Consider the following 17,895-nt stretch of genomic DNA (forward strand, 5'->3'; position numbering starts at 1 on the left):
GTTTCTGCTCGTGCAGTTATTGTTGAACCGCACCTTTTTCTAAAGATTGAATGACACAGTAATGACTGCTTCAAGGTAGCACATCCTCAGTAAATATTTGCGGTGTGTAAATGCCCTGTAAAACCAGTCTTCAGTACTTTACTATAGAAACTTCTATTTAAGGAAGTGGGTTTATTTAAAACTGGTTGGGTGACTGGTTCTATTTAATTAATCTGTGTCGTGTCTTCTTGCTTTGTTACTGTCGGTGAAAGATAATCTGGGTCTTACTGTGCAGGTTAGATGCTGTGTGAAGAAATGGAAGTGCAGCTGCAGCACAAGATCACCTTTATAACACCGTCTAGTGTCAGAATGTGACTCTACCCTGTAATTACACAAGTTTCAGCTGGCAGGTATTCAAGGAAAAACGTGAAACCACCTCGAGTGCATTTCTCAGTTGACCCTCAATGTTTCAGTCACTTTGTGTGAGGAGTCCTTCTCATGTTCAGCTTGGGAGTGGCTCACAGTGAAGCTAGCTGCTGCTGCTGCTGCTGCTCTTAGCCACTCCTCCAAACTGTTTTTCTTACCCACACACACTCTCACACTTTTCCAGGACTCAGTAAAACACAACAGACACAAGCTAACACACACACAGAGCTGACGTGGGCTGAGGTCTGAGCCGGCTCCTTGTGGAACAGCTGGTATCCATCTGTGTTTGCTGCTGCTGCTGCTGTAGGCACTGTGGCTGCCCCGAGAGGACACAAACTGGCCCATTGCAGCACACTCATGAGCTTTGCTGCTGTCACACTCTGCTGGATTTAGACTGCATAGATAGTTAGGCTCTTCTGGTGGAAATCAGTGTGATCAGCAGCCTTCAGCATGGATATCTTGACAACCTGGGCTGCCAGTAACCCAGCTGTGGCCCGGCTCCTCTGGGTCCTAGGTCTGGTACTGGCTACCCTCCTCATCTGGTTCTTGTCCTTCTGCTGCTACAGCTGGAACCACAGCTCATCGCCCTCTTTGGAGAGGTACCTGGCAGGTAGGTGGGCCCTTGATCCCCGCCCCTTCACCCTCTGTGAGTGTGTGGAGGCCTGTGATAGGTTTACAACTGACATGGCTGCTTACTGTGACTCTTAAGTTCAAGTCAGGCTCGCTTTTACTATTCTCTCAGTGGAAACGCATTTTTCCCCCTCAAAGTCCGGTAATTGTAAATTGTCAGTGTTTCCTTTCCAAGACGGGAGGATCCACATTTTCCATAAACTGCCAGCTCGTGTTGGCTCTAGCTCTTTTTTGTGGTTGGAGCAGTTCTTATTACCACTTTTATGTGCTGTTACCCATGTGAGGGGATACAATGGGTCTTTCATAGTGAAAAGTACAATTTTTCTTTTTAAAAAAAGAGGAATTTATCCACCACAGACGTAATTTTCCATTTTACCAAGCACATAAAACTACATTTTAATGTTGTACAGTCTGCAATGTGAGCTTAATGATATGTTATAAATTTGACATGATGTGATGACAAGGGTCAACACACAGCTGACGTAATTTGCGGAGTCATGGTAACCTGCATGTCACTGCAAGCACCTTGTGACCACCATGAGTAGTCACAGGTTATTTTTATCGTCTCATATTCAAATTCTTTAAACTAGTTCCATCTCACCATGGAGCCTAACTGAAACATCATAGTAAACTTTGCTTATCAGCTGTGCATGTAACAGATGTGTATTCTTTCTCCAAACAGCGATGGCAAAGCCCTCCAAATCTAAAGCGCCGACTCAGGTGAGAAAATCTCTCGTAAGAGTGACTGTGTGTTGTTCTTTATTTTTCTCAGTAGCACCCGGGCTCTTCAATCACAGCAGTTTTCTCAGAACACCCTGCTTTCATTATCTATTCACAAATGTGTCAGCCTGTAATGCCTCCCTTAGACTTCAGGGGTCCTCGTTCACTTGTACTTTATCACAACTCCCTTGCTGATGAGAAAAACTGACAAGACCAGCGAGCTTGACAAGTTCATCAGTGTACCGATCCATGACAGGCATACGTCAAATATAATTTGCAGCATTATGGAAATTGTCTGGGAAAACTTCCAGCTTTAGTGTTTTATGTCTAATGTGCCATAAATCTGCCATAAGATTTTCTCATGTATTTTTTTAACATAAAGATGTCGTCAAAATATTTCACACGGTCAGTTAAACCTAACGATAACAACCCCCAATAAGACCCAAATGAGGCCCACATCTACAGTTTCCATGGATCGCATTTGGCCTTGACTCGCAGCATTAATTCAGGTTGAGTCTGACTGCTGTAACTCTGCCACAGGTCCACCTTATATGGGCCAAATGTTAGGTGCATTTGGATCATGTCTGTCCCACATAACATTTCCATGGGCAGTGACTAAGCTGTAAATGCCAAAAGTAGCTCAGATTGGGGCCAATGTGTCTGGCCTCTGGGATGGTTAATGTCAATATAACTCAGCTTCATCATTCATTTTCAGTAGTCTTATTCAAAGAATGAATAATTAAAAAGCTTTGATACTTATTTTTTTTCACAGCAGCCCTTTTGACACATAGTAGCAGGATAAACAAGTGTAATTGGTCAAATTAACTATATTTCTGCTCCAGAGAACAAGTGTGCAAAACACTAACTTAAGGATGCATTTTAATGCTTTTTAATTACACCTCTGTTTGTTCTGAAATACACTGGCAAATCTGCTGATGTTAAAAGTAGCACTTAAAGTGAGTCGACTCCCTGAAGATTATGGTTCTAATATATGTCCTTTAAATCTGATGAAATACTCATAAAGACATGTAGCCATTGTGAGATTATGTATGCTGTAATCACAGCAGTGCATCAAGCTTTTGCATGTTTACTAACTTCATTTAGAATGTTAGTTGTACTAATTAACACTAAATGCAGGTTACATTTGAAGCTGAAAGTTCTCGAACTTCATCTTGAGTGGGAAAAAAAATGTCTGAGTCAGATTTGATAATGATCAGTTGTTGAATTGTTCTACTCAAAACCACACGTGCATCCTCTGGGAAACATGACCTGGACCTCAGTCCCACTGCATGTCATAGCTGTGTGATTCAGCCTCAACCAATGTGGTGGAGCAACTCAGAGCCTCACTGCATTTAGGGTTAAAAAGGTTTTGTAGCTTAAAGTCAACAACGTGATTCATCAGTGATTCATCCAACAGTGAATACGTTTTTAGCATTTGGTGTTCTGTCTGAGTAATAAGGGCAATTGATGCACTTAATGTTTGCAGTGTGAGTAAGAGAATGTCTTTAATTACAAGCAGAGCTGGCACTTTCTAAAGCACTGTCCTAACTCAGTGATTACTTAAAAGCGTTGCATACGCCACTGAAGCTGCAGCTAATATGCAACATCGGTGCTGTTCACATGTTATACATCCAATAAATGTATTCTGCAGTCCTTGCTCTCTAAGTTTTGTATTCTAACCTCTTGGCAGCTGAAGCTTGTCACACTGCGATGCCATTACTAAGTGGACTGCAAGTGGCCTTGTGATCTGCTGAGAGATCTGCTGGCCTCCGTCAGTGTGTTTTGGCACAGGCAGAATGAGTGTTGTCACACAGTAGAGAAGCACTGTGTAGTCATTGTGAGTGATAATCTGGAGGGCCTCTCTGAAATGGCTCCATGAGTGAAGTCCTTTGTCTGAGTGGCACTGACAAGCCAGCAAAGGTCCATATTCTTCTGCAGTAGCAAGTGGATGGACAAAGAGACATGTGAGGTCTCTCTATGTAAAGCAGAGCTGCACATATCCCGGCACTGTGGTAGAGTTACTGTCAGTTATCTGCTGGTCTCTGTTTGTGAAACCATAATGACCAGATACACTAGTGGACACGTGTGGAGAGGGATCCAACCAAGATTTATGTAATACAGTTGCATTTTTCAAAACACATTAGGAGGCCATGAGAATGAGGGCCATTACAACTCCCACTCATGACCTGCATCTGCTGGTGGTGCAGAGGTTACAGCAGAGCTGAGTGGCTTTACATTTACATTTCCAACATTTAAATAGTTTCATTATGGTTACAGATGATCTTCTAATAGTGAACAAAGTCTTGTTTGTTTTAGACGATGCAAATGTCAAACATAATTTCTGCGGTTAAATCTGCACAATTTCCCTTCCTAAAATACTGCAAAACCGATGAGTGCTGTAAGATGAGATAAGATTCATCTCTAAAGACTATACAGCGACGTGATGAAGGATGTTCAGAATTAATCCTGTCTACTCCAAAAGTACGTCTATTCACTAATGGATGTTCTTCCACTTGGGTTAAACAAATTATGATGTTGCGGCTTTATTTCACGTCAGGAAATTCCAGCAGCAGGAAAAAGAAAACCTTGTTTGTTTACCTGACAGCGCTAATCTTAATGAGTGTCTAAAATAAAGTCTTTGTCTGGTCCAGTCGTCAGTGCGTGCCAGATATTGAGACCATCTGTTTTCCATTGCTGAGATCTGTAATTGGAGAGTGAACTTTAAAAATGAGCCCTGATTGGAAGTAAAACCTGAACTTTGTTCCATGTTGGATGGTGGATATATCTGAAGCAGCACACAAACTCTATCCTGAATATGTTAGAAAGGGACCTCTTAATACTTGATTAAATACTGGTTTTTATCTCAGCCAAACAATGATAAACAATTAAACATCATCTTATTTTACATGTCTTATTTTAGAAGAAGAAAAGGGCAAAAGAAAAGGCAGAGAAATCTGCTTCTGTCCAGCCAGAGGAAGTTGTGGCAAAGGAGTCTGTAGCCGTTGGACAGGAGCCACCATGCCCTGCAGTGAGGAAGAGGAAGAAGCGACCTCCTAAATCTGGGGTGGAAACTGTGACTACAGTGGCAACGCAGAAGGTGAGGAGTCATAGGACGGGTTTCCTGCCCATTCAGAACCACTTTCTCTACTTTCTTTGGTTTAATGGCACACTTCAGGATCCTAAAAAGTATGAAAATGCTCCACTTTTCTGTCTTAGTTAAGGCTAATTTTTAAGGCTAAGCTTAAAATTCGAGGTTTGCTCTCTTTTAGATTACATCTATGTTTACCTGGTTTTCCAAAACCTGCAATAACTGCAGTAGTTCTACGACTTATTTCCCAGAATTCCTCGAAGCTCTTGTTTCCCACTGATTGGGCTGACGTGGTTCTGACATGCTGTACGTGCAAAAAATGATTCGCCAAAGTAATTCCAACATGACCTGGAGCATCTCTCACTCAGAGCTCTCCGGCTCTGTGAAGCACTCAGTTGATCAGATTAAATCTTCAGCACAATGGGTACAAAGTTGGCTCAGACGCTGGTATTCCGGACTGGTGACATGCATCATTTGTGAATACAAGAAGGGGCTCTGTGTGGGACGGAGCCAGCACGTCACTCCCACCCCGCCGGTCTGAGTCCTCGGTAATTCATTCTACTAGTGGGAGACTAATGTAGCCTGGCTAAATTAACCAGCCCAGAACACAGATTATCTTTGGGGTTCTTTTAATCTGAATGATAAGGTAAGCGCTCAGAAGAAAATAAAAAAGGTTGTAAAAACAAAGAAATAAAATTGTTACAGACAGTTCTTATCCAGTAACAGCTTTGTGCACTGGTAACCTACTGCTACTGCAGGTTATTTCCCCAACTTTATCAGCGTCTGGAACTCAAGGATGTCTAGTGTCAATTTGTGACTGATATAAACCCATACAGAAATACAACAAACTTAGCAGTGCAAAAATAACTGTAGTGGCTTCTCCTGCTAAGATACAGAGCCAAGATTAAATAGTTAACAAAGTACATTTTCCCTGTTACCCACAGAAATATTCTAATACAAGTGTGAACTCAAATACATACAGTGCATTAATCCAGCAGAAAACGGAATACAGATCCCTCTGAGATGAACAGTGAAGTTGGTTGCAGCAACTCCTGGTGCCTTAACTGTTCCACACTTTGTATTTAAAACAGATCACGCAGTGAAAAACGGCCTTGCACACCGACATAACACCAATGCCAGCTAGCACTTCTGTGAATGTCTCCGTAGATCCCCATCATCCCTTGCGCTCCAAGAGGTACCCCAAAAGAAACAGCGCCCTCCAGTGGCATGTCCCATAATATTGACCTTCCACCTGGCTACATTCTCCCCTGCTTAAGAGTCAACGTCCCCGGTGACTCAATTGGTACATTTCAACTCATGCACTGCTTCTTTAAAGAGGGCAGTACCCATATTAGTCAACAACTGAGACAGTACCTCCGGGCTCAAAGTGATGGCATGACATGCTGATACAGGGACATTGTAAGGGTTTGAATGCACTCCAGCATTAGCTCTCTTACTCCGACGGGGCACTGGCGTTGGTGTAATGACCCCAATATCCCCGTTGGTTTCAGCAGCAACTGTCTCTGGTGTGGACACCTGCTCAGAGGCAGACGGTGCAGGAACACAAGCATCATCAGTGTTTACAGACTCTAAAACGCCACTGCTTTGAACTGCTTCCCTGTCTCCAACAGACCCCTGTTCTGCAATTGGGTATGAGGTTTCTCCTAACAACACATACTCAGGATCTGAATCTGAACAGCCTGTTTTCTCTTCTGTCATAGGACCCGCTATCACAGAGGACTCATTATTTTTCTTTTTCCTGGGCGCAGGAATGGGGCCAATACAAGGTCTAAGGTTAGCTCTGTGAACCCGTTTTACTGGCCCACCCTCCACAGGCTCCACCGTATGTGTGCTGCCCTGGACTTCGACAACCCTATAAACCACAGGGCTCCAGGCGTCTTGAATTTTGTTCCTGCCTTGAGGCCAGTGTCGCAGATACACAAACTGACCTATTTCAACAGGAGGGCAATAGACCCGGGTTTTGTCCAACTCAAGCCTTTCTGCTGCTTTCTGCTCAGTGTACTGCCTTGCCCTGTTATGTGCTTCATTTAAGCGCTGCTGATGCACAATCAGCCAGTCATGTTTCTTATCAAGCACCTGCTCCTGACCTAGTAAAGCATCTACAGGAAGGTGGGGGTGCACTCCAAACATGAGGTAATACGGCGAGTGACCTGTGGTGGCATGGGGAGTCACATTGTACGCATAGACCAATTCTGGCAAATACTCAGGCCAACGGCGTTTCTTGTCCGGCGGGAGGGTACGCAATAGGTCATGAAGTGTCCTATTGAAACGTTCACATTGTGCGTTACCTTGGGGATGATGTGGTGTAGTACGGCTTTTTTTAACCCCATATAACTTGCACAGTTCCTGAATCACCTCACTTTCAAAATTTCTGCCCTGATCAGAATGTAACCTCTCTGGTACACCATACCTCATGAACCACTCTCTGAGCAAAATCTTAGCAGTTGTATCAGCTTTCTGGTCGCGTGTAGGGAAAGCTTGTGTGAACTTGGTGAAAACATCTGTAACCACCAACACATTTTCCCGTCCATCTGAGGCCGGCTCTAGCAGACTAAAATCTACTGCCACCACTTCAAGAGGTCTAGTGGCCAGAAAAGGCTTCACAGGGGCATGAATCTTGGGCTGTGGCAACTTAGTGAGCACACATCTATAGCATTTCTTAATCCACTGGTCCACTTCTTCATACATACCAACCCAAAAACATCTCTGCCTTAACAGATTCTGGGTCCGCTCCACCCCCTGATGCCCCATCTGATCATGCACACTCCCCAGTACTGCTTCCTTTAAACAAGCTGGCAAAAGGAGCTGCTGACACCTCCCCAAATGTCCATCCTCAATGACCCGATACAACAATCCCTCAATCTCTATAATACGTGACCACTGGCGGAGCAGAGAAATCACAGATTTAGCCAAACCTTTCCTCTGCTGGTGTGTGGGTTTCTTCTTTTTGTCCCAAAACTGTCTAAAGGACTTGATAGTAGGGTCAGAGCCCTGAAACTGTCGCAACTCTTCCTTAGAATACCCTGGCAGAGTGGGTGTATTCCCTTGGGAATCAGTAAAATGAGTGTCTTGCTCAACTGCTGTGACCCGGGCCTGCCTCACCTGACAACATTTTACACCTGCACTTACTAAATCCAGCCCAAGTGTTGTCCCTCTGCTGACTAGGTTACAGATGGATATGCATTCATCAAACTCCTCCTCATCTCCTGCAGGCCGGGGCTCCCCTGCTAATGGCTGCCTAGAGAGGGTATCGGCTGCTGTGTTACACCGACCAGGGCGATACTGCACCTCAAAATCAAATGGTGCTAACTGGGCAACCCAGCGCTGTTCGATGGCTCCCAGCTTTGCTGAGTTCAGGTGGCACAGGGGGTTGTTATCTGTCACAACTGTGAATTTGGAGCCTAAGAGATACCCCCTGAACTTCTCAGACACAGCCCATTTAAGGGCGAGGAGCTCTAATTTCATGCTGCTATAATTTCTGTCATTTCTCTCTGCATTTCTCAACCTTCGGCTGGCGTATGCTATAACACGTTTCCTGCCACCCTGCACCTGATAAAGAACTGCTCCCAGTCCTAAACTGCTGGCATCTGTCTCAACAACAAATGGCAGTGAGAAATCAGCATAAGCAAGTAGGGGGGCACTTGTGAGCTTCTCTTTCAGCTGTTCAAATGACTCTTGACAAGATGGCGTCCACACACTTTCAAGCAAGTTTTTATATTTAGCTGGACTGTCATCCTTGCCCCATGCATTAATCAGATCATGCAAAGGACCTGCCAGCTGCGAAAATCCATGGAGAAATCTTCTGTAATAACTGCAAAATCCCAGGAAGGATCTCAGCTCTTTAACTGTGGTGGGTACTGGCCACTGCCTCACTGCAGCTATCTTGTCTGGGTCCGTACCTATCCCTTCAGCTGAGATCTGGTGACCCAAAAAGCGTACACTAGATTGGAGAAAATGACATTTCTCCACCTTAACCTTCAGCCCAGTTTCCCTGAGTCTCTGCAATACTGTCTGGAGACGTGCCAGATGGTCTTCAAAAGTGGATGAGTAGACTAATATGTCATCTAGGTACACGAGCATAATCTGAAGGATCAAGTCACTCATAATGGCCTGCATGAGTCTTTGGAAGGTGGCTGGACCATTACACACACCAAAGGGCAATCTGGTATATTCAAACAACCCAAATGGGGTTGTAAAAGCAGTCTTGTGCCTGTCCCTTTCATGAACTGCCACTTGATGATAGCCACTTGCCAGGTCAATAGTCGAGAAAAACCTTGCACCATGTAATGCATCAAAGGATTCATCTATACGGGGCAAAGGAAAGGCATCACGTCTGGTCTTGGCATTTAGCCGCCTGTAATCGACACATAACCTCAAGCTGTTGTCTGTCTTCCTCACCAGCACAATGGGCGATGCATAGGCACTAGTGCTTTCTTTGATCACACCCTTTTTCAGAAGCTGGGTTATGTGTTCTCGCACCTCTTTGTACTGTGTTGGAGGTATCCGTCGGTAGGCCTGGGTGACAGGGACATCATCGACTAGGTGTATCTCATGACTGACCTTCTCTGTATAACCTAGATCTTCATCTTTGAAAGCAAAAACATCTGCATACTGAGCCAAAAGTGCAGCTAATTTGGTCTGTTCCTCTTGGGAGCCACCAATACTCAGCTGCTCTATCAGCAACTTCAGTTCACCATCAGATTCTGTAGCCCCTTTCTTATTCAGTGACACTTCCTCGTGGTCAGCAGAAATGCGATTAAACTGCACCTCAGCTGCATTTTCAACACACTCCACTACAGTAAGCACACCAAGTCTGGTCCGGGGAGCCAACCACACATCTTCCTGAGAGAAGTTCACAACTTGAACTGGAAACACGTGCCTGTCAGTTTCAACAAGAGTAGGAACCACAACCAAACCGCTGGGAACGAGCGTGTTGGTTGGCTCAAGTAACATTAGGGTCTGGTCACCTGAAACTTTCCCAAGCCCCCTAGCAAATACTGTGGCCACGGATGATGCTGGCACGTGTACAGTATTTTACCAGCTAACCGGGCAGTGGATGACCTCTCTAATACTTCGCAGGCTTGCACCCTCTGAAAAGCTTCTCCCCAAGGGGCATTTAACTCTCCTCCGAGAGTTGAATCAAAACTAGCAATGGCTAGCTCCTTACATCTCTTTATTATGTTCATTCCAACAAGAACAGGGGGGGATCCCTGTAGTCTGCTGGCACTTTTTTTAACCTGCTGTTCCGCATCATTTTCCTGCACCTTAACTTTAGCTGACATTAGCTCTTGGTCCTGTGGCCCTCCCGGTTCTGGGGCGGGGTCCCTGACTACCAAAAACCCACACTCCTGCACTGTTAACCCCATGACCTGCACATCCAGCTCAATGTAACCTATATAAGGAATTGGCAATGAGTTAGCTGCAGTCAATTTAAGCCATTTAGCTGTAGGGGTTACATTATCATCTTCACCTATTAGGTGCTGTCGGAAAAATGCCTCTGAGATGGTGCTTACCTGGCTCCCTGTATCCAAAAGGGTTCTAGCCTTAATCCCTCCCACCTCAATTTCAACTTCAGGACATTTACCAACCGCTCTGTCAAAAAATCTCTCACGAGTTAGGGTCTTTGAGCCAGTAGTCTCCCCTCGAATTGCCCGGCTCTTGGCAACCGAGGTGGCTAGTTTCCCTGAACAGGTGCAGGAACAGAAACTGGAGAAGCTCCTTGCTTAAGGGTTTTGCACTCTCTAGCAATGTGTCCAACTCCCTTACACTTGAAACAGATGGGCTTCCCATCTTCAGTGAACTGGAACTTTGATCTGGGAATCCCACGTTTAGGGGCCCTTTCTCCGGATGTAACACTCTCCCGAACCACACTGAGTAACTCCCCAATAGCCTTGCCCTGCTCAGACACCACCTTAAGGATTTCATCTAGAGTTGCAGATGACCTATCTGGAGCTTCACGGGTACTCTGATCCCCTGCAACCGCACTGTCACTTAATATGGGCCTGCTCTTGGCAACTCTGGTGCCACTAGGTTTTTCTTCCATAGACCAAGCAATTGCTTCCTGACGTACATCAAAAAGCGTAGACTCTGGCTTTTCCCTCACCATCTTGCGAAGCTCCCTTCGCAGAGTGGAGTCCCTTACTCCCTCCACAAACTGGTCTCTAACTGCCATCTTTGCATCTCGTACTGCATCAGGCCTTTGTTTAAGGGCTAAGCGGAGGATCTGGGACAGAGCGTGTGAGTACTCAAAGAAATCTTCACCTTCTAGCTGGAAACGGCTAAAAAAGGTTTGCAGTAACTGTGCTACACTGCGCCTCTCACCGTAAGCTTCTCTGAGAAAACAAAAAATGTCTTCGGGTTCAGTCTGCTCTCCCCCAGTACACAACTTGATCTCTTCAAGTGCAGAACCCCTGAGGAGGGAAAAAATGAAGTCAACCTGATCGTCATTACCCAAGCCTCTAGTTCTGATACCCCTCTGTACTTCATCAATAAACTCCTCTACAGAACGTCCATCTACGGTTGCATCCCCACTAAAGGGTTGGATAGGTCGCTCTCGCGGCAGATATACATATGACCTACTTGCCCCGTCACTCAAAGCAGTTATCCTGGCCATAGCCTGGTCATGTTTGTTACTCAGTTCTGACAATTTTGCCTGAAGCTCAGTGACAGGGTCCCTTCCAGTGGCCCCTGCCAAACCCTGGTCATCGTCACTGTTTGTGTCTGACATAATGAAATGTCTGTGTCCAGATTAGTCTTTGGTCAGGATGCAGAAATTGCCTTAGCAGTCTATTCAGCTAGGTGCCACTGATGTCCTCCTCTCCTCTGGAAAGAATCCTTCCCTCGATCGAAATCACCTTCTTCTGGACAGACTGGCCACTGCTCCTCTGCACACCTCTGGTATGGCCCCAATCGTCAGGTCCTTTCCAACCCCTCGCGCCGCGGGTGACCACCACTACAGTTATTTTTTGCACCGTAAAATAACCTACTTAAACTGAAACCCATAAAAAACAAAATCACTGAGCTGCCACTTTTGCAGATACCCCACTCCTGGTACCAAATTGTGTAGCCTGGCTAAATTAACCAGCCCAGAACACAGATTATCTTTGGGGTTCTTTTAATCTGAATGATAAGGTAAGCGCTCAGAAGAAAATAAAAAAGGTTGTAAAAACAAAGAAATAAAATTGTTACAGACAGTTCTTATCCAGTAACAGCTTTGTGCACTGGTAACCTACTGCTACTGCAGGTTATTTCCCCAACTTTATCAGCGTCTGGAACTCAAGGATGTCTAGTGTCAATTTGTGACTGATATAAACCCATACAGAAATACAACAAACTTAGCAGTGCAAAAATAACTGTAGTGGCTTCTCCTGCTAAGATACAGAGCCAAGATTAAATAGTTAACAAAGTACATTTTCCCTGTTACCCACAGAAATATTCTAATACAAGTGTGAACTCAAATACATACAGTGCATTAATCCAGCAGAAAACGGAATACAGATCCCTCTGAGATGAACAGTGAAGTTGGTTGCAGCAACTCCTGGTGCCTTAACTGTTCCACACTTTGTATTTAAAACAGATCACGCAGTGAAAAACGGCCTTGCACACCGACATAACACCAATGCCAGCTAGCACTTCTGTGAATGTCTCCGTAGATCCCCATCATCCCTTGCGCTCCAAGAGGTACCCCAAAAGAAACAGCGCCCTCCAGTGGCATGTCCCATAATATTGACCTTCCACCTGGCTACACTAATAATGTAGTAGTGCCACACAAACAAGCAATCTGCCATTCATCAGTCACTGTTGTGATTATGTAATGGCTCAGCAGGGCAGTTTTTAATGTGAGTCAGTACAAGTTGGTCTCATTTGGAGCAAAAAAGAAACCTGAAAAACATGACAGAGTAAACAAAGCAAAGGGAAATGAAATTAAGCAATTTTACACATTAATGGGATTTTAATCAAAGTGCAAAGTGCAGGCAGAGGTCATTAAATAAAACAATTTTAAATATCTTGGACTGTTACTAAGTGCTAAATCAATTACCAACAATTAAAAATCATTCATTGTGAGAGAGTGTTCTTGTTTGGCCTTTTAGTTTTTAGACATGTAGACTAAACACCGGGTCCAATTACACCGTCTTTCCAGGAACTTCTGCAACATTTCATGGCCTGTTTCGGGAGTCCTCCGGTGTCATGGAGACACTTTGTTGCCTCACTGTTGAGGGCTCTTGTCAGATGCCAGCTGGAATACCCTTACTAATTCATCCACTTTCTTAACATCTTATCCAACAGTGTAGCGGGGAGGCTGGAGCCTATCCCAGCTATGATAGGGCGCCAGGTGGGGCATCAGGAATACCCAGAGAAAACCTGCAAGTGCACGCAGGAGCAAGCGAACATTTAACCTCATTTAACTGTAAAATATTATTAAAATCTCTTTCAGTTTTTAAAACTTTATCTTAACAGTAGTTTTGTAAGCTACACACTCTGGTGTTTAAAATGAAAGCACACTACAGCTGTTTCCACGTGACATACAAGTGCCGAGCTCAGCACTGGCGTTGCGTCCTGAGTAATAACACCATTATAAAGGATTTCCTGTGAAGTTTGGGGGAAAGTGCAGAACTCTCAGACTGAAAGGGAGTCACAAAGTGATGTGTGTAGTTTCTTTTTGACTCATATTGCTTCACCCAACCCGAACCCGCTCAGAACCTCAGTTTGAGTCACATATTTCCTTCAGAGGCTCCACATGAGCTTGCCCGCATTACCACAACTAAAAGTCAGCGTGGAGGGTGTAACGCGTAGCGAACCGACAGCCTCCCCGCTATCAACCTGAGCTCAGTTTTCACATGCGCAATCAGATCTGCCTCCTCATCTCCAACGTGCCCGTTGTTCAGTGACAACTTCGCCGGTGTCGTCGCGCGAGCAGAGCTCGAGGCATGCTGCCTGCAGGCTGAGGGAGCTGGTTCCTCCTCTCGTCCTGCAGCCCTGATCAGTCCAGGTCTGAGCGTCTGAGCATCCCACAGCCAGGAAACTGCAGGACGCAGGCGCGACTCTCGCTGCGGATGAGGATGATGATGGCTTTCGAAGTTTGAGCAGGTTAAATCTGAACGAATCCGCCGACGGAACGACTGCAGAGCCGTGTTTTGCGGTTGTGTACCTGGGACCAAACCAACAGCCATCCTGGATATTTTGTGCGTGAGTAAACGAGGAATACAGATTATTCATTTTTCATGTTTTGCCGCATCGTCGACACCGATGATCACACGATTTAGTGCATTTCAAAGCCTAGAGGTCATAAAATAAAACCCGACCTATCATGGTAGTATGAGCGAGGCTGTTCACGTCATAACCTTCACTCTAACCTGTTAAACGGCAGGTGCACCCACCCCTCCGTGTCCTCTCTGCGGCTCAGCCTCATTACAGGTGTGGCGGTGCAGAGCACAGCGAGCTTGAACATCTACGATCCTTGTTGTGCTCAAGTTTTCTGGGAAGGATCCAGACTTGAAAGCTTTGTCTGAAAAGTGATTATCAACAGATCCAGTCCCGCTGAAGTCCATCGGTTGTTTACAGTTTGGGAAAGAGCGAGGAGGGGAGTTTGTCAGCTCGACTGAGCCACTGTCAGAGTCTGGGCATTCCTATACACACTACTTCATTTTCTTTGATTTCCAAGACCTGGATGGAGCATGCTCTCTAATGCTCTGCAGAGTTGCCTGGTAACTACGGATCACCATGATGCTTTCAGCTGCTTGGAGCAAGGCCATACAAGAAAGCATATGCACTATGAATAGGAATAGGTTGGAGACTAAGTACAGAAGTGATAAGAGCTGTAGATGATGGTTATATGCTCTACATCTGATCTGCACTAATAGATCATTTGTAGTAGAGTAATAATTAATTCAGAGAAATGATCACAGATGACATAAAGAGGCTTAAACTTTGGTGCCTGGCTGACGAAAGGACTCTTAGGAAAGCTATCTTTTGATGCCTCTGGCCAGAACTGAGGTCTCCCTCTCTGCTATGTGTGGGCACTGTTTTAGAAGCTATGAATTTTTAACATGACTTCCTGTAACCTTTGAAACAGCCCAATCTGCAGTCTTCTTGATGTAGTTATATAATGCCCTTTGTTGTCCATGAAAGACCCTAGTTCCTAGATCCCAAGCTGAACCCAAAGACCATTATTAGTTGACTGGTACTGGTCAAATATTGGCGAAATTTCCATTTGGACTAATCAATGTTCCAATGTTCCATTTAGACCAGTCAATGAACTGCCACAGGAAAGCATAATGCGTTACTGCTCTACTTTCAGAGGCACATTGAGGTATGGTGTGATAAAATAATCTTAATCTGTTAAAAGTGTTCCCAAATAAGAAACCACACAAGTGGTTGAATACTGATGTGCCTCCATATAGTAACAGCTGCCACATACAGATGTTCAGTTTCACTTCATTTGATCCTGAAGTAGGTTTTTGTTTATCTTAAAATGTGCCAGTATTAAGGAGCCAAGACATGATTGAGGATTGCACATGAAAAATGTGCTCATTAATATTTTCAGTGTTTGTCATGTGTGATTTATGAGTAGTGTTCATGTTGGTAATTATATTCTTTATAGTAGTTTAATAGATTTTTAAACCTTCTTAACATGATAACAATGTTTAGTCTGGTAAGTTGTCTAGAATAGGTTATGCATGCACTATTTCCTGAAAAGTAACAAGTTTTAACCACATTATTTGTGGTGCAAAAAGCAGATAAAACTGCCCCACAGTGTGTGAGTAATTAATATTTTTCTTTTGTGTTCTGCAGGTTTCCCACCTAGCACTGCCACCCCTCTTTTGGGGTTGATTTGCATGTTTATTTTTCTAATGTGTGGAACAGAAGAGTTGAATTGTCTCATTTTGAGTTGTTATATCATAATATAACATGAAGTGGTTGAAATAAATGTTCAGGAATGCTGTCTTTTCCCGATTTGCCTGCAGGACACAGAAAAAATAAGCCTAGAGCTGCTGTTGGTCTGTAGGCCGTGTTTTGAGAAGCCTGCTCTGAAACAAACCGCTTTAATTATGTAACGGTTTAATTGCACAAAAAATAAAATAATCAGTGCTATAGTGTTGCAGAACTGCAATTATACCAGGAAACAGTAAGTAGCCAGAAATAGCCTTTAGGTAAATTATACCCTGAATATGAGCTGTGTCTGAAGCCCTGGAGATGTTACTCCTGGGGGTTTGGTCCTGTCTGCTCTCATCCAATCAGAGAGCGGTGGTGGTGTAGCCAGCGCCCCTGTGGAGAGCCTCCTGCATCCTGGATGGTGACTCAGCTGAAATAAGGCTGGTAGCATGGTAACGTTGCACAGTGCATCAGCAGCACCTGCCCTGTAAAAAAATCCTCCTTCTCTTTCCCACAGCAGTCTGAGCACTGGGCTGCAGCACTGAGTGTTTGCCCTGGCTACTACACGCAAGGTCTAAAAATAGACTCTCCAAAGTAGGGCATTAATTCAATACCACAATTGTACTGTGATTTCATGTATTTATTTATTTGTTTTTTATTGAAAGTTGATTGCCGTCACCTTGGGCATTAAGTCTCTGCGTAAATATGAGATTTTGATATATAGATAATTGGGGGGAAACAGACATTTATATGTTTTGGATTTTACCCATGTTGAAACGAGACTGTCCCTTTAAGGCAGATTTTAGCTACTTGTAACCCAGTGAAATATTAGCGTTTCAAGAAACAACTGACCAGGTGTTCAGTCTTTCTCGCATGGAAGAAATTCACCAAAAGATTTTTACCACGACTGGACTTTAAGGTGTTATTTATCCGGCCACCAGGAGATATGGTGTCACAGAAAATCATGCTAGTAGATGGCAGGCCCACAAAAGTAACCTGACAGTATTAATTAGCACGGTTGGGCTTTAGCTAGGAGTAATTCAGACTGTCATCTGTGACTACTTAAATACAAAACAAACAAACAAAAAAATATATATAATAAGAAACAGAACTGTCTTAGTTTTTGTTTTGAGTTTACGTTTTTATATTTTTCTGGTCACCGTGTCCTTTCAGGCTATGGAGGAGAAGCCCAAGAGGAGGCCTCTGGTCAGGGCTACATCGGAGGAGAGCTCCAGCGATCGGAGTTCAGTCAGCTGCTCGCCGTCTCCCGGAGACACCCTGCCCTGGAACCTGCCCAAACACCAGCGGATCAAGCGCTCCAAGTCAGCCTCTGGAGATGTTCTGGACCCAGCAGAGAGGGCTGTCTTCCGCATTGCAGGTAAGATGTTCATGGGCAGGTAGAAGACCCTCAGTGGTTTATATCTGTAGACGATCTGGTAAAGTTCACTGTTTTTTAACTGCTGCTGTAGAGTTTCTAACGCCAGGGTATAGCACTGCTTAAGGAAATCCACATCCCAGAAGTTCAAGTTTCTTTTGTTGGTTTATGTCTTCACATTTTTCATGCTGTTGATTAGACCATGGTGAAAGTTATGATTTATGTTTTCCAGGTATTACCTGGATGTGTGTCTGTGTTAGGACTTTTGCACAGTCAATTTGAATGATTTTCCTTGTAAGAATTGCTAACTGAAAGCCTTTGCTTTACGGCTTCTGTCCCACAAGAATAATATGTTCTCCATGTACTTTGTTTAGTTTTCATAGTCCTTGGATTACAGTAAAGCTCACTACTTAGACTCACTCAGTGATTATCATCTGCTGCACATATTGTGCCATAACCGCTAGAAAGTTATAGCATTCGCAGTCAGTTTACTATTGCACAAGCCTCCTCAATTTTATTGTAAAAGTCCACTTGCTTCTAATCAGCCAATCCTGGCCCATCCTGTTCAGTGTTTTCCTACCAGATGGTTTGCTTTCCAGGTTGGTGTTATTCTATAAAAGGGACTTGTCCCCTTGTTCAGATATAGTGCACCTCCAATGTCTGGGACTGTAGCTATGAAACCTTGAGAGCCACTCTAACCAGAACCTGAAGTACCTAGGGAATGGGTTCATACATGTGGCGTTGTGCACAAAGGACTGCTGTTACAAATTGCAGTTCAAGACTG

General features: G+C 44.3%; 1 protein-coding gene across 7 annotated transcripts in view; it reads left to right on the top strand.

Moving 5' to 3' along the window:
- The first annotated feature begins 840 nt into the window (after positions 1-840).
- pleca (plectin a) overlaps positions 841-17,895 on the top strand; it is a 115,350-nt gene continuing 98,295 nt past the window's right edge. For 6 of the 7 annotated variants that reach the window (XM_025902054.1, XM_025902056.1, XM_025902057.1 and 3 more), the window contains exons 1-4: positions 841-1,015; positions 1,718-1,755; positions 4,676-4,852; positions 16,910-17,114. In XM_025902054.1, the coding sequence (XP_025757839.1) occupies positions 856-1,015; positions 1,718-1,755; positions 4,676-4,852; positions 16,910-17,114 (580 nt within the window). In that variant the 5' untranslated portion in view covers positions 841-855. Of the gene's footprint in view, positions 1,016-1,717; positions 1,756-4,675; positions 4,853-13,583; positions 14,051-16,909; positions 17,115-17,895 lie in introns of those variants that run through there. The other variant, XM_025902058.1, reaches the window with a different exon arrangement.

Source organism: Oreochromis niloticus, linkage group LG22 (genome assembly GCF_001858045.2).
Source record: "Oreochromis niloticus isolate F11D_XX linkage group LG22, O_niloticus_UMD_NMBU, whole genome shotgun sequence".
In the NCBI taxonomy this organism is placed as follows: Eukaryota; Metazoa; Chordata; class Actinopteri; order Cichliformes; family Cichlidae; genus Oreochromis; species Oreochromis niloticus.